We start from the raw sequence: 17,357 nt of genomic DNA on the forward strand, positions 1-17,357 counted from the left end.
GTGATCATTTCCTGGTTAATTATCCTGTAGCAGCAGTAGTTTAAATGGTAAATTTCTTGGTAGATTATCTTGTAGCAGCAATAGATTATGGTTGTTTCTTCATTCTTACTTAACCAGTAGTAGGGCCTAGTCTTCATGGTTTCCTGATAATTTATTGTGTGTCCTTTGCATGGTAGTTTCCTGGTAAATTATCCTAAAGCAGCAAGTTTTTGCAAAAGGACTATATTGCAATTTTTGCTCTAAAATACATATATTTATTTTGTATATAAGTTGCGGAATGTGTTTCTACAAGGCCCCATTTATTGGAGAAACAACCTTTAGTTGTTTCCTTAATGGAAGAAAGAGATCCAGAACCAGACACAATCGAAATAAGTGGTTTTACTTCTTCAATTTCTGAGTTGGAGCTGGAACTATACTTTGACAACCACAAGAAATCTGGTGGAGGTGACGTTATACATGTTACTATGAGTGAAGACAAAACTAAATGTACCATCAAGTTTTCAGAAGTAAAAAGTAGAAAACATGTTTATTTGTTATTAATTAGAACTCTTTAAAGTGATTATCAATTACAGTATCTTAACACTTTTGCGTTTTGTCAGTTTTTCAAAATACATTAAACAAATTTAACTTGTGTAATTTTGGGTTGCTTTTGATATTGTTTTCAGTTGTAGAGGAAGTTCTTTTGCGAGAACACGAGTTACGCAAATGCAAACTTACGGTTAAACGTCCTTGTAAAATGATCTATCATAGAGAAGGAAAAGGATTGTCAATAGTTACTGCTGATTTTGAAAGTGAACCAGCTTCTCTAAAGGATGAAGATGATGCACATATTCTTGTCACCTTTGATGAAGAAAAGATTTTGGAGGAAACACTTTTATTGTACTTTGAGAGTGAAAAATATTCTGGTGGTGGAGCCATTTCAAAATCAAATTTATATCTACCAGGAAATCTAATAATAAAATTCAGCAATATTGGAGGTAGTATTTATTTTTATTACGGCACATGTGAAAGCATTTTTTCCTATAAAGTATTTTGGTTATAAATTCTTTACATTTTTAATAAAATGAATGTTACAAATTGATTCTTATTTGAAATTGTATTTATTGTATTAAAAGTAGTCCAATTTATTTTACAAATTAGTGGCAAAGAGAGTGTGCATGAGCCAGTCACATATTTGTCAAGGGCAACATTTAGATGTTTCACTAGTTGAGGAAAATCATCCCTCACCTAACACTGTTGAAGTGAGTGGTTTTCCTCCTATGATTGCGGAAGAAACTCTTGAGATGTATTTTGAGAACACAAAGCGATCAGGTGGAGGAAGTATAGTGTCTTCTAAATTGAGTGAAGATGAAAGTAAATGTATTGTAACATTTGAAAATGAACAAAGTAAGTATATACACCGTTTATTCAAATTTTTAGTAAACCTTTTTTAAAAAGATTTATCAATGTGATTAATTATGCCTAAAGCATGCAAATATTGTTTTATAAAAATACTGATGATTGTGTACCCTTGCCTTTCTAGCTTATGATTTTATACAATGCTTATGTTCAGGGTTGAAAATAGGAGAAGTTAGACATCATCAAGAAAGTTTTTTGGCCAAAAATGCTCAATTCATGAATATAAATGAGTAAATGAAATTATTTTTTAAAATGCTTAAAAAGTGATATTGTTTACATTTCAGTTGTGAAAAGAGTTCTTGCACGTAATCACAAGATACAAAAGTGTCCTCTTGTTGTAAAACGGCCTAATAAAAAGTGGAAGTTTAAGGATAGTGTGGATAAGTCAGTACTTGAAGTACATGGAGCTGATGAAAACGTTGACACAGAACTTATACAAATGTATTTTGAATCCTCAAAATCAGGTGGTAATGGTTCAGAGATTAAGGCTGAGTACCATGAAGATAGAAAAGTTTGGAAAATCAGGTTTTCAAATTCTGAAGGTAAATTCTTTCATAATACGAACTGATCTGGTAAAATGTAGCTTAAACTTGCAAAACAGTTGTTAAATTTATAATATATACCATTTAGACATACTGTAGCTTTATGTTGTGTATGTATTAAGAGTTTCTTATTCTAATATACATGTTTTATTGTTGAAGAATATACCTTTAAATACCTAATTATTCTGGCTCAAAGCACTTCACTTCTACTTTAAAAATTCTATCAAAAAATATATACAGCTTATAGATTATTCTATTGACATGACAAATTTTTTCCCTATCATTTATTATACAGTATACTGTAGAATATACATTCACATTTTAATTATATTGGTTTTAGTTGCTGATAGTGTCTTGAAAAAATCTCATAAATTGGGAAAGAAAGATATAAAAGTTCTGAGGCCACAACTAAAAAGGAAGATTTTTATCAACAAGTCGAATGCTAAGAAAGCAAAAAAACTGGAAGAAGAAACTATTCCATTGGTAGTGGAGAACGTGGACGAATCTTCAATATCTGAAGATCATTTGAAATTGTACTTTGAGAACAAGAAGAAATCTTGTGGAGGACCAATTGCTTTCATGCAGAAAGTTCATTCCAAATGGATCATACATTTTCAAAAGAATGGAGGTACACATTTACATGTTATTTTATGTCTGCTTTAATCATGAAAACGTTATACTTTAAAATATTGAGTTTTAATTGTAAATAAGAGATATTTGAGTTATTTGACAATTGGTTTTATTACTTACATTCTAAGAACCATAAACATGTAGTTTAAAATATCAAATATGCTATGATCAGAAAACGTTTTGCTTAATGCCAAAATTCATAGCCTGTGAAATGTGAGTAGTTTCTGTACTTGTAAAGGTCTGTGAAACAAAATATTGTAGAGGCTTTCTGTGTGTTCTGTATATTTTTAAAAATCAAGATCAAGCCCATATACTATCTAATTGTTACGTTTAGTTTTGTATTACATATATATTTTTAGTTGCTGAGGCAGTGGTTGAACAAAAATATCATGAGGTGTCTCGAACAAGATTGACAGTCAGACTTGGAGTGAAGCAAGTTAAAAGACCTATCAAAAAGAATTGTTTATTGATTACTGATCTTCCAAAACGATTAAATGATGAAATGTTTGATCTCTATTTGGAAAAAGTGACTTCAATGAATAACCCAACAGTCAAGTTTGGAAAAGATCCCACAAAAGCTATGGTGACTTACGCAGACCCTATTAATGGTAATGAATTATTTAGCTGATTAATTTAATTTTTTTTTTTTTATAATTAGTACTACAATTCAACAATTTTATTTTTATGTGTTACAGCGATGATAAAGATATAGCTTTTACTATTAGCATACGACAAACAAAGAACTGTTGGCAATAAATTTAGTAATTTGATACTTGTAAATTGGATAACACTGTTCTGAATGTATTGTTTTGTTTATATTTTTGTTATTAAACAGATATTGATAAGGTGATATTTAAAATTAAAGATGAACAACTTTCTGGTGCAGTAATTAATGCAAATAAAGTGTTTGATGTTGACACAATCGTTGTGAAGAATGTGGATAAGTCATGTACTGAGGAGATGCTGAAACTTTATTTTGAAAATTCTAGTAGAAGTGGTGGAGGACCAATTCTAGATACAAATCTGGAAAAAGGAACAATACAATTTGCAGACTACAAAGGTATGGAATGTGGAAGATTATTTCAATCTTATTGCACCAAATATTAAAAAAAAGAGTGATACATGTGGAAACATGCAAGAAAACATATATTTAGTTCTAATATCTGAATAAAATGGACAAACTAAAGTGAAATGATATTCATCTTCAATTGATTGTAAAGCACATAATTTTCATAATTTTTTATTTCTATTTATACAATTCCATCTTCCTTTCTTAATTCCTAATTATAATATTCCTAGTCTTATCTTAGTCATAATTTGTCTATGTTTGTAAATAAATACATCAGTATGTAAAACTTTAACATATTGTTAACATACATGTATTTAACTTAAAAATAATTAACAATTGAACCATGTTTTATTATTATTTATTGTATTTTTTTAAATGTTGGGATTTTTTATATTTTTTATTTCATGATAAAACAGAGAAATAACATAATGAACTTTTTATTGTTTTACATTGATTTCAGTTGTAAAGTCAGTCTGTAAAAGAAAACACACACTTCACAAAAGAGATCTGGAAATTTGTTTATGCTATGATGAAATTGGTGAAGTTGTGTCAGATGGTTGTCAATGGACACCAGATCCAGTTTGTGTCAAGGATGATCCTTATCTTTTGACCTTTGCTTCTAAGAAACAAGAATTCATGAATGAACTATCCGCTGCTGGAATACAGATGGAGTTTATTCAAGCTTCTCCTGATGTTGTAAACTTAAGTGTTGATGCTGCATTCGACATTAAAAATATTCATGATTGGGATGACTATGCTACAAGCACTTTCAAACGCCTCTGTGACCAGTTTGATATAAAGTGGTTGAATATTGGAGATGAATGCTTTGAAGATTTCCAGCCATACGTTGAAAAGGCAGAGATGGAAGGTGTGGAATTGCAACTACATGACTCATCACCATCCCTGATAATTGTAGGAGTAAGGCATATTGTTAAGGATGTTTTGTGTGAACTTTCAAAACAACTTGATGTTATGAATGAAGACATCAAGAGAAAAAAGAACATTGTAGAAAGACCTGAAAAGTTTGGAGATGAAAAAATCAAAAAAATCCGATTGCTTGATTTTGAAGTAACTGCTAAAAGTAAATTTGGAGTAGATTTTGTAGTTGATGACGATAGCAGTACAGTCATTTTTAAGGGACTTCCTGGTGACATAGATTCGGCATCTTTGTATCTTTACAGAGATCTGGAGAACATTGTTGAAGTATCTTTTCCATGTGAAGCTGAAATTTCAAAATTTCTATTAAAATTCTATGATGATGTCATACGTGTAGAAAGGGAAGATAATCATTTCCCCATTGAATATATTATTGAGGAAAACCGTGTAAAAGTATATTCAACTTCTCTTGACCATGCCAAGGCTGCAAGATCATCCATTAAGAAAATGATAAAAAACCAGAAGTATCAACTTTCAACTGATAAAGTTAAAGTAATGAAATTAGATGAAGGCAAAGCATTACTTGAATCTTTCAAAGCACTAGAATTGGTGACAGTTGGAATATCTCAAGTAAAGGGTGAATCCTGCATCATGATTACAGGATTTGACATGGTTGTCAGTCAAGTTATAAGTAAATTGGATGAATTTATACTCACCAACCAGATATTAGAGAAAAAACAAGCTGTAGACAAAGGAGTAGTCCTGTTATTAGAAAACCATCATTCACAAGAAATTAGTACTCTAGAAAAAGTTCTGGAAGCATTTTCTGTGAAGTTAACAACTAAAGGAGACATTGGTTGTATCATAATCAGAGGTAGTCGTAGTGGTATTGATAAAGCTACTGAAGAAATAATAGCCTTTGAAAGGAAGGTCCAGACAGGCAAACATTTGATATCTCAACCAGGTATGGCAAGTTATTTTAAAGAAGAGAAAGGAAGAAGGGCTTTAAAGTCTGTGGAAAATATGTTTAAATGTATTATAGAGGTTGATGGCAAGTTTACAAGCAGTGAATCAATGCAAGTACTGTTACGACACAGGTTGCAAAGAGGAGTTGAGTTGACTATATGCAAAGCAGATATGACTGAAATGAATGTTGATGTTATTGTGAATGCTGCCAATGAACAACTTCAGCATGTTGGTGGATTAGCTAAAGCTATTGTTGATGCAGGTATATAAAAATAATCCACTAAAAAGTGTATGTATATACATTATATTATATCAAGATAGAAATGTTGAAAAATATGCTATTTTTATATGCATCTGGAAATTATTTTGTACATTGACTGTATATCTGTTTATTATTATTATTTGTTTAGGAGGAAAAGAAATACAGATAGAAAGTAATAAGATAATTGCAGCTCGTGGTCGAGTGGTTCTGTCGGGAGAGGTTGTCGTAACTGATGCTGGTAAACTTCCATGCAAAAAGGTTATTCACACTGTAGGTCCAAAGTATAACCCACACCAGTCGAATTTGAAAATTTTGCTCAGGAAGTCAGTGTCTGGTGCCTATGAAGAAGCAGATAAAAGTAGATTCAATTCTATTGCGTTGTCGGCCATTAGTTCTGGGATATATGGCTACCCTTTAGCACCATGTACACAGGAAATCTTAGAAGCAACTAAAGAGTATTTTAAAGATAATCCTAGATCAACACTACAGCACGTGTACTTTGTAAGTGTTGATATTAAGGTTTGCAAAGCCTTTGAATCAGCTACGAAAAGTGTCTTCAAAGTTATGCAGGACGAAGAAGATGACATTTTAATGGTTGAAGATTATGATGATTTTGTTGGCCTTGCGGCAGCTTCTGCCATACCAATTAGTTCAAATTCTGGACTGAAGATAAGTAATGATGTAGTAACAACGAAAGAAGGCTTTAATATTAAGCTAATCAAGGGAAAAATTGAAGATTCTAGGGTATGATTTTCTTCCATTTCCATAATTCACTTGCACACAACTCCAATTATTGCACTCACTAAGTATTAAAAATGTATTAATTATAGATACCATAAATTTATTTCTTTAGGTGGATATCATTGTAAATACAACTTCAAGGGATCTTAATCTAAACAATGGTAATGTTTCTAATGCTCTCCTTCAAGCGGCAGGTGCCCAACTTCAACAGGAGTGTGATGTTATTAGAGCTACTACAGGAAATATTCCATTACACAAATTTGTTGAAACAGGTCCTGCTGCTTTGAAATGTCGGAAAATATTCCACACAGCATCACAAAATTATCAAGGACCAACCTCAATGCAGGTTTGCTATTGTACCAAAATGACTTCTTGTTTTTATCCTAATTTTTAAAATTAAATCAATTTACCAGTTTCTGATTAATGTGTTTTTACAGCACAGAGATTCTATATAATATTAATTATACACATTGTATAGTAGTCATCAAGATTTGTAATAGACAATTTTGGAATTACTGGAATTTTTTATATTGCTTTTTTCAGAATATAAAAATTCTTCTTAAAACGATTTTGTCATCGGCATCTAACATGAGGTCAATTGCCATTCCTGCACTAGGGACTGGAAATCTACAGTATCCAGCTGATCAAGTGGCCAAAGTCATGTATGAGGAAGCTATAGACTTTAGTGCAAATTATCCTCAAAGCAATCTGAAGGAAATACATTTTGTGGTCTATTACAAAGATACCAGAACTATTCAGGTTTGTGAATTTTTTTCACATTTATTTTATGTTTAATAATGCAAACCTACAGTAAGTGCTGTTTCAGCGGCATGATTTCACAATATGTCTATATAAAAGTTATGCTTGCATAATGCTTGTTTGTATAATTATCTTGTCTTACCTTCTTTTCAGGCATTTGACTCCGAGAAAAACAATTTAAAATATCCAGCAATAGAAGAAGAAAAAAAACTAAAAAAACCACGACAATTGGAAGAAAATTCTGAAAATAGAAGTAGGTGTATCTTCGTTTTAAAACTTCAATTATAAAAAAATAATTGCTATATTTTTTTACACATTTTACAATTATTAATTTATTCCAGTATCAATCAAAATAATTGCTGTCAACATTTGTCATATAAATTACTATTGCTAATATTTACTTCTAGAAATGTTAAAGATTTGCTTTTCATTTATGAACAAATTAATCATTGAATAGTCCATTACATAATTAATATACTATTAGAAAGATAGATTGATTGAAAATACAGATAGATAGATAATATCAGGAAACATACCTCACTTTGTATTAATTATTAAAAGTTCTACAAATAATTGTAACACAGTGTACCAAGTTAACTGGAGACAACCTGTAGCTGACCACCTTGCAACCTCATCACCATATAAACATTTTAGGCGGCTGAGTCCACTTCAGGCAGAGATGGACATTGGATGTGTAACTGTGAGAATTGAACAAGGAGATATAACAGCTTGTGATGCAGATTCTATTGTCAATTTAACCTCAAGTGCTTTTGATTTGCGTGCTGGTAAGTCTTTCTACAAAACATATATTGAATGAACATCAGTAGTATAGTATATCATCATTGTTGCTTTCACTTTTAACTTTATTACTTTATTTTAGTCATCATCGACTACAGTATACGCTAGTATAAAGTTTATTTCCAAGTGGGAAAATTGTGATACACTATAATTAGGGCTACAGATGATTTTCGTTCCATTTACTTTTCTAAAACCATTTAAGTGATTTTCCCTTTTTTAATTTTCAGGCGCTGTCTCAAGTGCAATTCTTAAAGCAGGGGGAAGAGCCATTCAAACAGAATGTACAAACAACAAGAAATGTAAGATTCCCTTATTCTCATTTAAAATTTTTAAAATTTAATTATTAATTTTCATATTTAAACAAGTTTGATGACAATGAGAACAACCAACTAAAACATCAAATTTAATATAAATTTGTATATTTTGATACTTTACAAAACCTGACAATAATAGAAAAAAATATCTAATTTTAAAATTATACACCTGTTTAACATGTTAAAGGACATCATTTGGCTATGTTATTATGAACAATCTACAATTTTGAAGTGTACTATCTTATGTTATATTAAAAAAGTCTTTACTTTCTCAGCTCGCTCAGAAGAGGTGTGGACAGGTTCAGGTAGCCTAAGCTGTGGTGCAATTTGTCACCTTCCTATGCCTAACAGCCTAAGTCAGCTTAAAGCAATGTTAGTCAGAATAATGGCAACAGCTAACAATTGGAAGAATGATACAATGGCATTTCCAGCTATTGGTACAGGTAATAACATTATTTTACTATATTGGAAGATTTTGGGAGAATTTAAGTATTTACAGTACTTCTTACTAAAAAAAGGATGAACGTTTTGGTAAAGAAGTAGATTAAGGAACAAAGAATGCGATGTGAAGTTTGTTATCTTTATCCAAACACTTGTTATAGCATATAGTGTGTTTTGATCTGTCTGATGTTAAATATATGTTTGTTTTCTTTATTTTTCTGAGGTTTTGACATGCATATTGCATTTGTTAATTTGTTATTGTAGGAAACATTGGACATTCGCCTAAAGAAGCAGCTACATTTCTTTTCGACTGCATCCTAAAATTTTCAAAGAAAGAAAATCCAGGCTACTTAAAGAAGATCTTGATCATTGTGTTTGAGATACCTATGACTTCAGAATTTATTTCTACTATGGAAGCTATCCAGGGACAACAGCCTCACCACAAAGGTTTTCTTCAGAGAGGTTTTGGTAATAATCAATTTATACAATTTTTTACAGACCAATTTTCTCTAGACACTGAAACACTACATTGAACATTTTTTTAAACAAACTGGTAAATGAATAACTTGGTAAGTATAATAGATATTATTAATAAAATAATATTCCTGTCTACACATAAGATAAATCATTACTTTTATTTTTATGATTCAAGATTATATGATGGCAAAGGTACGAGGGACAGAGGAGGAAGCAACTGCTGATGCTTCTACTAGCCCACAAATTGCCTTAAAAATTCTATCACTAGATGAGGAGGGGATAAAAGGAGCAAAAAGTAAAATACAATCAATAATTGCCGAGGAAATGACACAAAAGGTTTGTTTACAATTCAGAATGTTATGCTATTGGTGATTAAATAAATTATATATGTACTGTACAGGGCATCATCTAAATCTTATTAGATTGTTTAGTATTAGAATCAGAAATGTGGGTTTCCAACATGCAAGCTCCGCCCATATGCACGTGCGTTAGTACCTTAGTTACCTTAAATACTGCGCCAAGATGAATAATAATCGAAGGGTATTAAAACATGGAAGAATAAACACATTTCAGAATAATAAAAAACAAAGTGGTAAATGTAAAGTTATGTTTTTTAAAGCCAAGTTTAAAAATGTCTGCACCTAGGATATGCCTCCATGCATTAAGCCTTCCATCTTAAAGCGAAATCAAAACAAACAAGTATGTTAACCCAACTGTATGCTGTTATGCAAATTAATTATACATTGTATACACTTACACAAAATAAATGTTTACTCTATCCTTTTTCTCATTAGTAGTATATTTTATAAGTGTAATGAGAACTTTGAATGTACATACTTTTTTTTCTTTTATTGAAGATTTTACAGAAAGAAATCTTCAGCCGATTTACTCCACAACAGATTGCTAAGTTAAACAAGATTGCTGGAAAATATGAGGTATGAAGTTTTTTTTTTTTGCAATTCCACACACCACCCTATCAAGTTGGAGGATATTTTGCCCATATAGTGAATATTCAAACCTTTTGCTTTTACTTACATTAAAAAAACACATATTTTTATCTCTAAATTTTATGCTTTAGGTTGATATTAACGCCCGAAACATCAAATCAAACACCATTGAATTGAAAGGCAGGCCTGTTAATGTAATGGATGCTCAACAAGCCATATTTGATTTAACTGATAAAATACATGAAGCAGAAAAAGAAGAAAAAGAAAAGCAGTTAATTTTAAAAGATGTGAAGTGGTTCTACACAGGCGTTAGTAATGACATGGTGGAATTTGATGGAGATATTACAGTTTTGCTTGAAAAAGCCTACAAAAACAAAGAGAAGTATGTAACGTATACTGCAAGTAATAATCACAAATACAAGGTGAACCTCAGGGATATGGAAGAAAGTGATTTAACAATGAAGAAAACCTACCTGGTTTTTCGTAATGATTTAAAAGGTATGGTTCTGTATACATATTTGGAATCATAAGACCAGCAATTTTATCTAAATTTAAACCAAATTGCATTTTATTGTGCTATTAAATAATCATGGCAGAGGAAGTTGAAATAAAATATTAAAAATGTAATCACAAAAAAGTTGGACCTAATTTAAAATAAAGCAAATTAAATGGCCCCAAAAAGGAAATGTGACAATGGGCTTTGAACCAGGATTTAGCTGTTATAATTATAAATATAATAATAATAATAATAGATGGCAAAAACATTAAGTTTACATTATCGGCAATACCGAGGTTAAATGCAAAATCAAACAAAAAGATATTAAACTTTGATGTTAAAGATAAAATTATTGATTTATGAGTTTTTATCCTATCATAGCTGTATTGAGTCTTCCTTCTCATTGGAGTCCAATGAAGAAAAATGAGCAACTCAAAGTAGAAGATCTTTTGCAAGGTAGTAGCCAATATAAAAGTGTTGAGAGTAAGTTTACTACTGCATTGGCAAACCAGTTTCAACTACAGTCTATCATCAAGGTTTGTACGTTTATGAACTATTTTAAAAGTGGGCCTTTTTAAATTTTGGTTTTCTTTCATCAGCATTTAAAATAATTTCCTCTCTTTCCAATAGTATTATAATGTTGCATGTTCTCTTCAATGTTTAAAATATGTATTTTATTCTTTTATGTTTATTATTATTTATTTTTTTTAAAAGAAATATTTTTTTAATTTATTGAAACAAACTTTATATACAAACACAGAAGGGTATTGTGACTTAACTGATTTTACAATGGCTTATGGCATATTTTTTTCTGCAGAGTTGTTACCTGTTTAACAGCATTAACTGTTATAAACATATCTACCATAATTTCATTAGTAATATTTCTTTTGTTATAGATAAGTCGCATTCAGAATATTGAGTTGTGGAAACAATATGCTGCTAAAAAAGAAACTTTTGAAAAGACCATGCCTGGTAAATCAGTTGAACAAATGCTGTACCATGGCACTGATGAAGGATCTGTTGACAAGATCTACAATGGAGGTTTTAACAGAAGCTATGCTGGAAAAAATGGTAGTTTAAAAAATTGACATCCTAGTAGATTTAATAATAAATTTATAAAATTGTTTGTAACAATGCACATTAATCTGTTTATTATTGAGCATATGTTCTATTTACACTTTCAGTCACTTTTGCCCCGATTTTGAGTTGGTTTTGTTGTCATTATTCTCAGTACAATTTTGTATTAATCCCTACTTTATTATTTTAACAATCATTTCAGCGGCTGCTTATGGGCAAGGAACTTACTTTGCTGCCATTGCAGGTTATTCTGCCCAAACACAATATTCTCGACCAAATGCAAGAGGAGAAAAACACATCTTCCTGTGCAATGTGCTTGTAGGTAATTGTGGAAAAGGACAAGGTGGCCTGTTGGCACCACCACAAGGCTTTCACAGTGTTGGAGATAACACTACCAACCCGTCAATTGTTGTCATATTCAACGATGTTCAAGCCTATCCTAGTTATCTTATTAAATTTAATTAGACCAAAATATCAATTACTTTAAGTAGATTAACTATTTGAATGTACAGTATAATATTAAACCCTAATAATTATAAGTAAATTCAACAATATATAGGTACAGTATAGACCTAACAAAAGTACTAACACTAAAGATAACTTTTATTAAAAGTAAACTCAACATTACATTTAGGCCTATGAAATCACCTATAAACCTATACTTGTTGTAGTTAATAACATGAATATTATATAAACATTAACATTATGATTACCCATATTAAATTCCTTTATTCCCATTCCTTTTCATTAGCCAATCATAGTACTATTTATATTATACCTTGATGTGTAGTAGACATATTAGTTCAGTCTATTCATTTATAGATTAGTATTGTAGTATTAGTATTCAGTAGTATTTAATTGTAAATGCTGTTTGCTGTTTATGTTTTGCAGTTATTGGAACGTATAATATTGATTGAAAAATAATAATCTATTGGACTTTTAATATTATTAAATCATCAAGCTAAATTAAGAAAAAGTAGTTTTGTTTTACATGCAATATTAAAGCCAATTTGGAAGAACTTAAAAGAAAACAATCTTTTGTTTAGGTACATTTTTAGCTATTTTAAATCCATTGCTTTATCCTTCCTATTCAAATGATAGTTATTGATGACCTCTGTGATCTAATTGTTACGTAAATGACAGTGAATTATCAAATTTGTATCCGGTCATCGCAAAGAAATTGGTTTAAAACCACATTTTTTGCAAACATTTCCTGTTCTAAATCTAACATTTATAGTCCAATGGCTAAACGAGAATTAAAAATTCCCCCAGAGGATATAGGGCTATTATAATATAGATATACTGTATGGTGGTGGTTTTTTCAATTGTATCATTTATATAAGCGTAAGCATAGAATGAAACATTATTACTATTATTATGTTTTTTTATATATGTGAAGCAGGGGTATAGACTGGGGGATTTCCTTCTCCCCCTTCCCCACCAAGAGGTATAAAAGTAATTTATGAAGACCTGCAGCCTGTAGTTTTCCAAATTTTCTTAACTGAGCCCCAACCATAGAGCGGATTCTAGATACTTATGAATTTGGTTTCAAGTCCAATTTCCAGGACCTACAGTAGCAACTCTATTTTTGAAAATGGTGGGCTTGGTTTCGTTTTATATATCAATGTAGTGCAATTTCCGGGGACCTAGCATCTCTTTTTCAAAATTGTATTGGAGATCAGCCCCAGGGGAGGGAATGTGGTGGGGAGAGGAGGAGGTTTGGTTAGTCCCGCATTTACAATATTCGCACTTCCCCCTGACAGCAACCAGCCTGTACCTCTGTGGAGAAATATTGAATAGACGAAACATTATCTTATGAATAAAACTATATGTGAACTGTTTTTTGTTGTTGTTTGTTTTACATTATTGTTTGGTTTGGTTGGTCAAATAAATAAATGAAATACATTAATGAAACTAGTAACAGCTACAGAAACTACAAAGCCAAGGAAGGGAACTTGCAACTGCAGAAACAGAAACTTTTTTAGCTAATTGCCTAGCATACATATTTCTCTAGATTTTTTGGGCTACAATGCTATCTTGAGCATTTCACTAAGTTCTGCATTTCAATAAGTACACACATACGGTTTTCACTTTTGTATGTTATACCATGGAGTTCTTGTTAGAAATATATGTGACCTGCTCTGGCAAAGTGAAACATAAGTCGAAAATTTAAATTTTTCAGATTTGTATTCTATCTGGTAGGAAATGTTATATCCTTTACAATGATACCAAACTTAATATTTAACATGAAGGGGATCCCGAGATACTGTACGTTAAGTCGAAGCATGTATAAAGAAATATACAAATAACAGTTTTGAGAAAATCATGATTGAATTTCAATGTTATTTTATAAAACAACACAAATTAATATTTGTTAATCTAATAGTGTATACTTTCTAAGTATCACACATTCACAAAATATGATACAATGAAATGTTTTTTGGTAGGATATTGATTACTGTGACAATGCATACAAAAAAATATTTCCACATTCTATGTTAAGTACATACTTGTGTTTCTTTTAAGCACTTGCTTAAAATGGTAAAAAAGGGGGTAAATTAATGTTTTTACACTAAAAAAACTGTATTATTCTTTAAGAATTAATTAAATGTATACAATAAATTAAGTTATATAACATTAAATACCATTTCTTGAACTACTGGATTTAAGTACGTTCTTAAAAGTTACTTAAATAATTTAAATTTTAGTTGTGTAGTGCCTGCTGATTAGATAACAAATACAACTTAAATAACATTATGCGATTGCTTTAATCAATTAAATAATGGATATGTTTTAAGCACATACTAATGTATTAAGTTTGTTTTAAGCATTTACTTAAAATTGTGTAATGTTCATGAAATTATGTTGGTGTAAGTGCATAATAATAGCCTACAATAACATGAATTAATACAATACTTATTATGCAAAAACAATAAATATGGTAGGCCTATGTGATATGTAGGCAAATAAAAGTGCCACTTAGGCCTAGCCTACCTATCCTAGCTAGGCCTATTTGCCCTGCAACCTACCTAGCTAGCCTACCTAGGCGCGCCTAGCTAGTCTAGTCTAGACCTGCTAGGCCTACCCTAGGGCCTAGCTAGGCTAGGACAAGTAGGCCTAGAAGGACCCAGCCTGGAGTCCAAAAGGCTACTTAGTAGGCCTAGGCTAGTCACTACACTGGCTGTAATAATTTAATATCATAGGTCCTTTGCTACTCTCATTATGTTTTTATTTTTTAGTCATTATATTTGGCCTAGGCCCTAGACTGGATCCATTGATTATCTTAAATCTGAATTGTTTACACTCTCTTCTCCGCGTAAAAAGTAAACAGGTCAAAGGTCATTATAAGGATAAGCCAATTACAGTACTGTATTTCTACTACGCGCTAGCCATTACATGGCGTATCCTTGACAACGGATTTCTGTTGTGTAAAAATCACGTCAGAGAAGCTTTTTACCTCCTCTAATTCCCGCTGAAGAAGCCAAAAATATTGAAAACCACTTGAAATACCCACTGAATATGGCTTATGAATATTTAAATTTTCAGACTCTACCATGTTTCTAAAGGTAGCTATACAAATATTTTCATAAACTGCACAGTTTTCTAACAGTGTTTCATGCACTTTATTTCATTTTTTTGCAACAAAATGAAATCAAGACAAAAAAGGTACTCATTAAAATCACTTATTTAGCCCTTTTATAAACTTAATTCACACAAAATGAAACGTGATCTTGATTCTTAAATAGTTGTAGATTCCAAAAAGGGGAAAACCCTATTTTCACCAAGATAGTGATTTTTAACGTACATAGTACTTCTATAGGTCAATACACTGAATAAAGATCAGCGAGTTATGTTTCACTATGCCAGAGCAGGTCACATATACTGTATTGATATTTTATGTGTAATAGTTTTGCTGCTTATGGCACCTCATATAAAACAGGGAAATTCCAGCTTAAATTTGATTGGACAGTTCAGTTTTTACGTCATAGCAAAGATCTGATAATTACAATCTTTTAGCGATTTAATAATTTTGGGAATTTCCAGGCTTAGGAGGAAAGAGTCATTAGTTTACCACAAAATAAAATAACAATTTTTAATGCTGTTTAATGACCGAGTGTTAGCACAGGTTGAAGTACGTTGTGCTCACAAAGGAAACACAATATTATATTATTATTATATTAGGCCAATAGATCGGAGTTAGCTGTGCGAGAATTAATTGTTGAATGATTTTGGTACCACCACACACAGGCCTGAGTGAGTCTAGGCCTAGCTAGGCCTAGGTCAAATTACCAATATGGCAGCATTTAAAAACCGTACAGGTGAAGCAGCAGTTTATGTAAGGTTTGAAGGTCTTTCAAAACCATACCCACCTAGCCTAAGTGACAAGCTTCAGCTTTATTTTCAAAGTTACAAAAAATCTGGAGGAGGTGACATAGATTCTGTGAGCATACACACACAGGATGATGATGCATTTGCAATTATCATTTTTGACAAACTAGAAAGTAAGTATTTTATTTAATTGTGACTCCAAACACATTGATTTCCTTAGACTAACTAGAAGTTTATTTGTACAGTTTGCAAAATGCAGTGATTAAAATATGGTCGACCAAAAGTATACTCAAACAGTTAAGCCTGTCTTTCACTGTCATTCATGGCAATTAGTTTCCAAAGTTGTGCATTATATCTAGACCAGCGCTCCGCATACTTTTTATTTCGTGACTTAATATCCCATTCCCAAGACTCTGTTGAAGTTGGACCAAGTTAATTAAGCTAATAATAATATGAAAGAATCTGCCATGGATGTCAATATTCCTAAAATTATCCACCGCAATAATCCTCATTTTCAGGAATATGGACCTTATTGTATTATTTCTTTCAGCACAGCTTTCCACTTTATAAATTTAGCAATGGTGTTATGGTATATTTACAAATATTTTCCGCAAGAAAACCACATAAACTCTGACACAATTTGGTTAAATCAAACACCATTTATCATCACTTACAGTTTGTTAGAAGCTGCATTTTGCTAAAATATTTTTTTTTTAAATTTCTCAAACCACCCCATAGCCCTTGGAAAATGTTTTGCAGTCCATAGTTTGTGGAACGTCGACAACCAGGCATCCAAATAAAATATACAGTACGCCTTCAGTAAATTTGAACAACCACGTCCATGGGTTGGGATTAGAATTGTTGGCAGTTCAGTCAGACTTTGGGGACAGATTCCGGGGTTTTTTTTTTAAAGAGGAGTGCAAACGTTGAATATTATTAATAAGGTAGAATTATATATACTAAAGTAACCTACCGTATGTTAAATTATAGTATTTTATAAAAAAATTATTTAATACGAGACAAGCTTGGTTTTCGAAATTAAGTCAAGGCAATCTGGATATGTTTTTATTTTAGAAAGATATCAATCCGAATCCACTGGATGAATGAATATTCATTTTCGAATTGGGATATTATTCAAGTTGACCTTTAGTAGAAGGAACCTAATCATCATGTGTTTATTTCTAGATGCACAAAATGTTTTGGCAAAGAAAAATCATACATTGGTTATTGAAAAT

At 31.3% G+C, this 17,357-nt stretch overlaps 1 protein-coding gene across 1 annotated transcript; it reads left to right on the plus strand.

Annotated features, from left to right (window-relative positions):
• Window positions 1-1,259: 1,259 nt before the first annotated feature.
• On the plus strand, window positions 1,260-13,712 carry LOC140047728 (protein mono-ADP-ribosyltransferase PARP14-like). Its single transcript, XM_072092763.1, has 20 exons — window positions 1,260-1,386; window positions 1,683-1,940; window positions 2,281-2,568; window positions 2,930-3,178; window positions 3,406-3,630; window positions 4,100-5,743; window positions 5,892-6,487; window positions 6,597-6,830; window positions 7,028-7,243; window positions 7,397-7,496; window positions 7,828-8,028; window positions 8,269-8,340; window positions 8,631-8,798; window positions 9,061-9,264; window positions 9,449-9,609; window positions 10,131-10,208; window positions 10,352-10,718; window positions 11,098-11,252; window positions 11,613-11,787; window positions 11,996-13,712. Exons 1-20 carry the CDS (start codon window positions 1,260-1,262, stop codon window positions 12,256-12,258), a joined length of 5,781 nt encoding a protein of 1,926 aa, XP_071948864.1. The 3' UTR covers window positions 12,259-13,712.
• Window positions 13,713-17,357: the final 3,645 nt, after the last annotated feature.

The sequence above is a fragment of the Antedon mediterranea genome, chromosome 4 (genome assembly GCF_964355755.1).
Source record: "Antedon mediterranea chromosome 4, ecAntMedi1.1, whole genome shotgun sequence".
Classification (NCBI taxonomy): domain Eukaryota; kingdom Metazoa; phylum Echinodermata; class Crinoidea; order Comatulida; family Antedonidae; genus Antedon; species Antedon mediterranea.

What these genes read in the sequence shown, in the direction of transcription:
- LOC140047728 (XM_072092763.1), top strand. Translation starts at nt 1,260, where the DNA reads ATGATTGCGGAAGAAACTCTTGAGATGTATTTTGAGAACACAAAGCGA. An exon ending in AACATTTGAAAATGAACAAA is followed by an intron (nt 1,387 to 1,682) that starts GTAAGTATATAC and finishes TTTACATTTCAG; the next exon opens with TTGTGAAAAGAGTTCTTGCA. An exon ending in AGATTGCTGGAAAATATGAG is followed by an intron (nt 10,209 to 10,351) that starts GTATGAAGTTTT and finishes TTTATGCTTTAG; the next exon opens with GTTGATATTAACGCCCGAAA.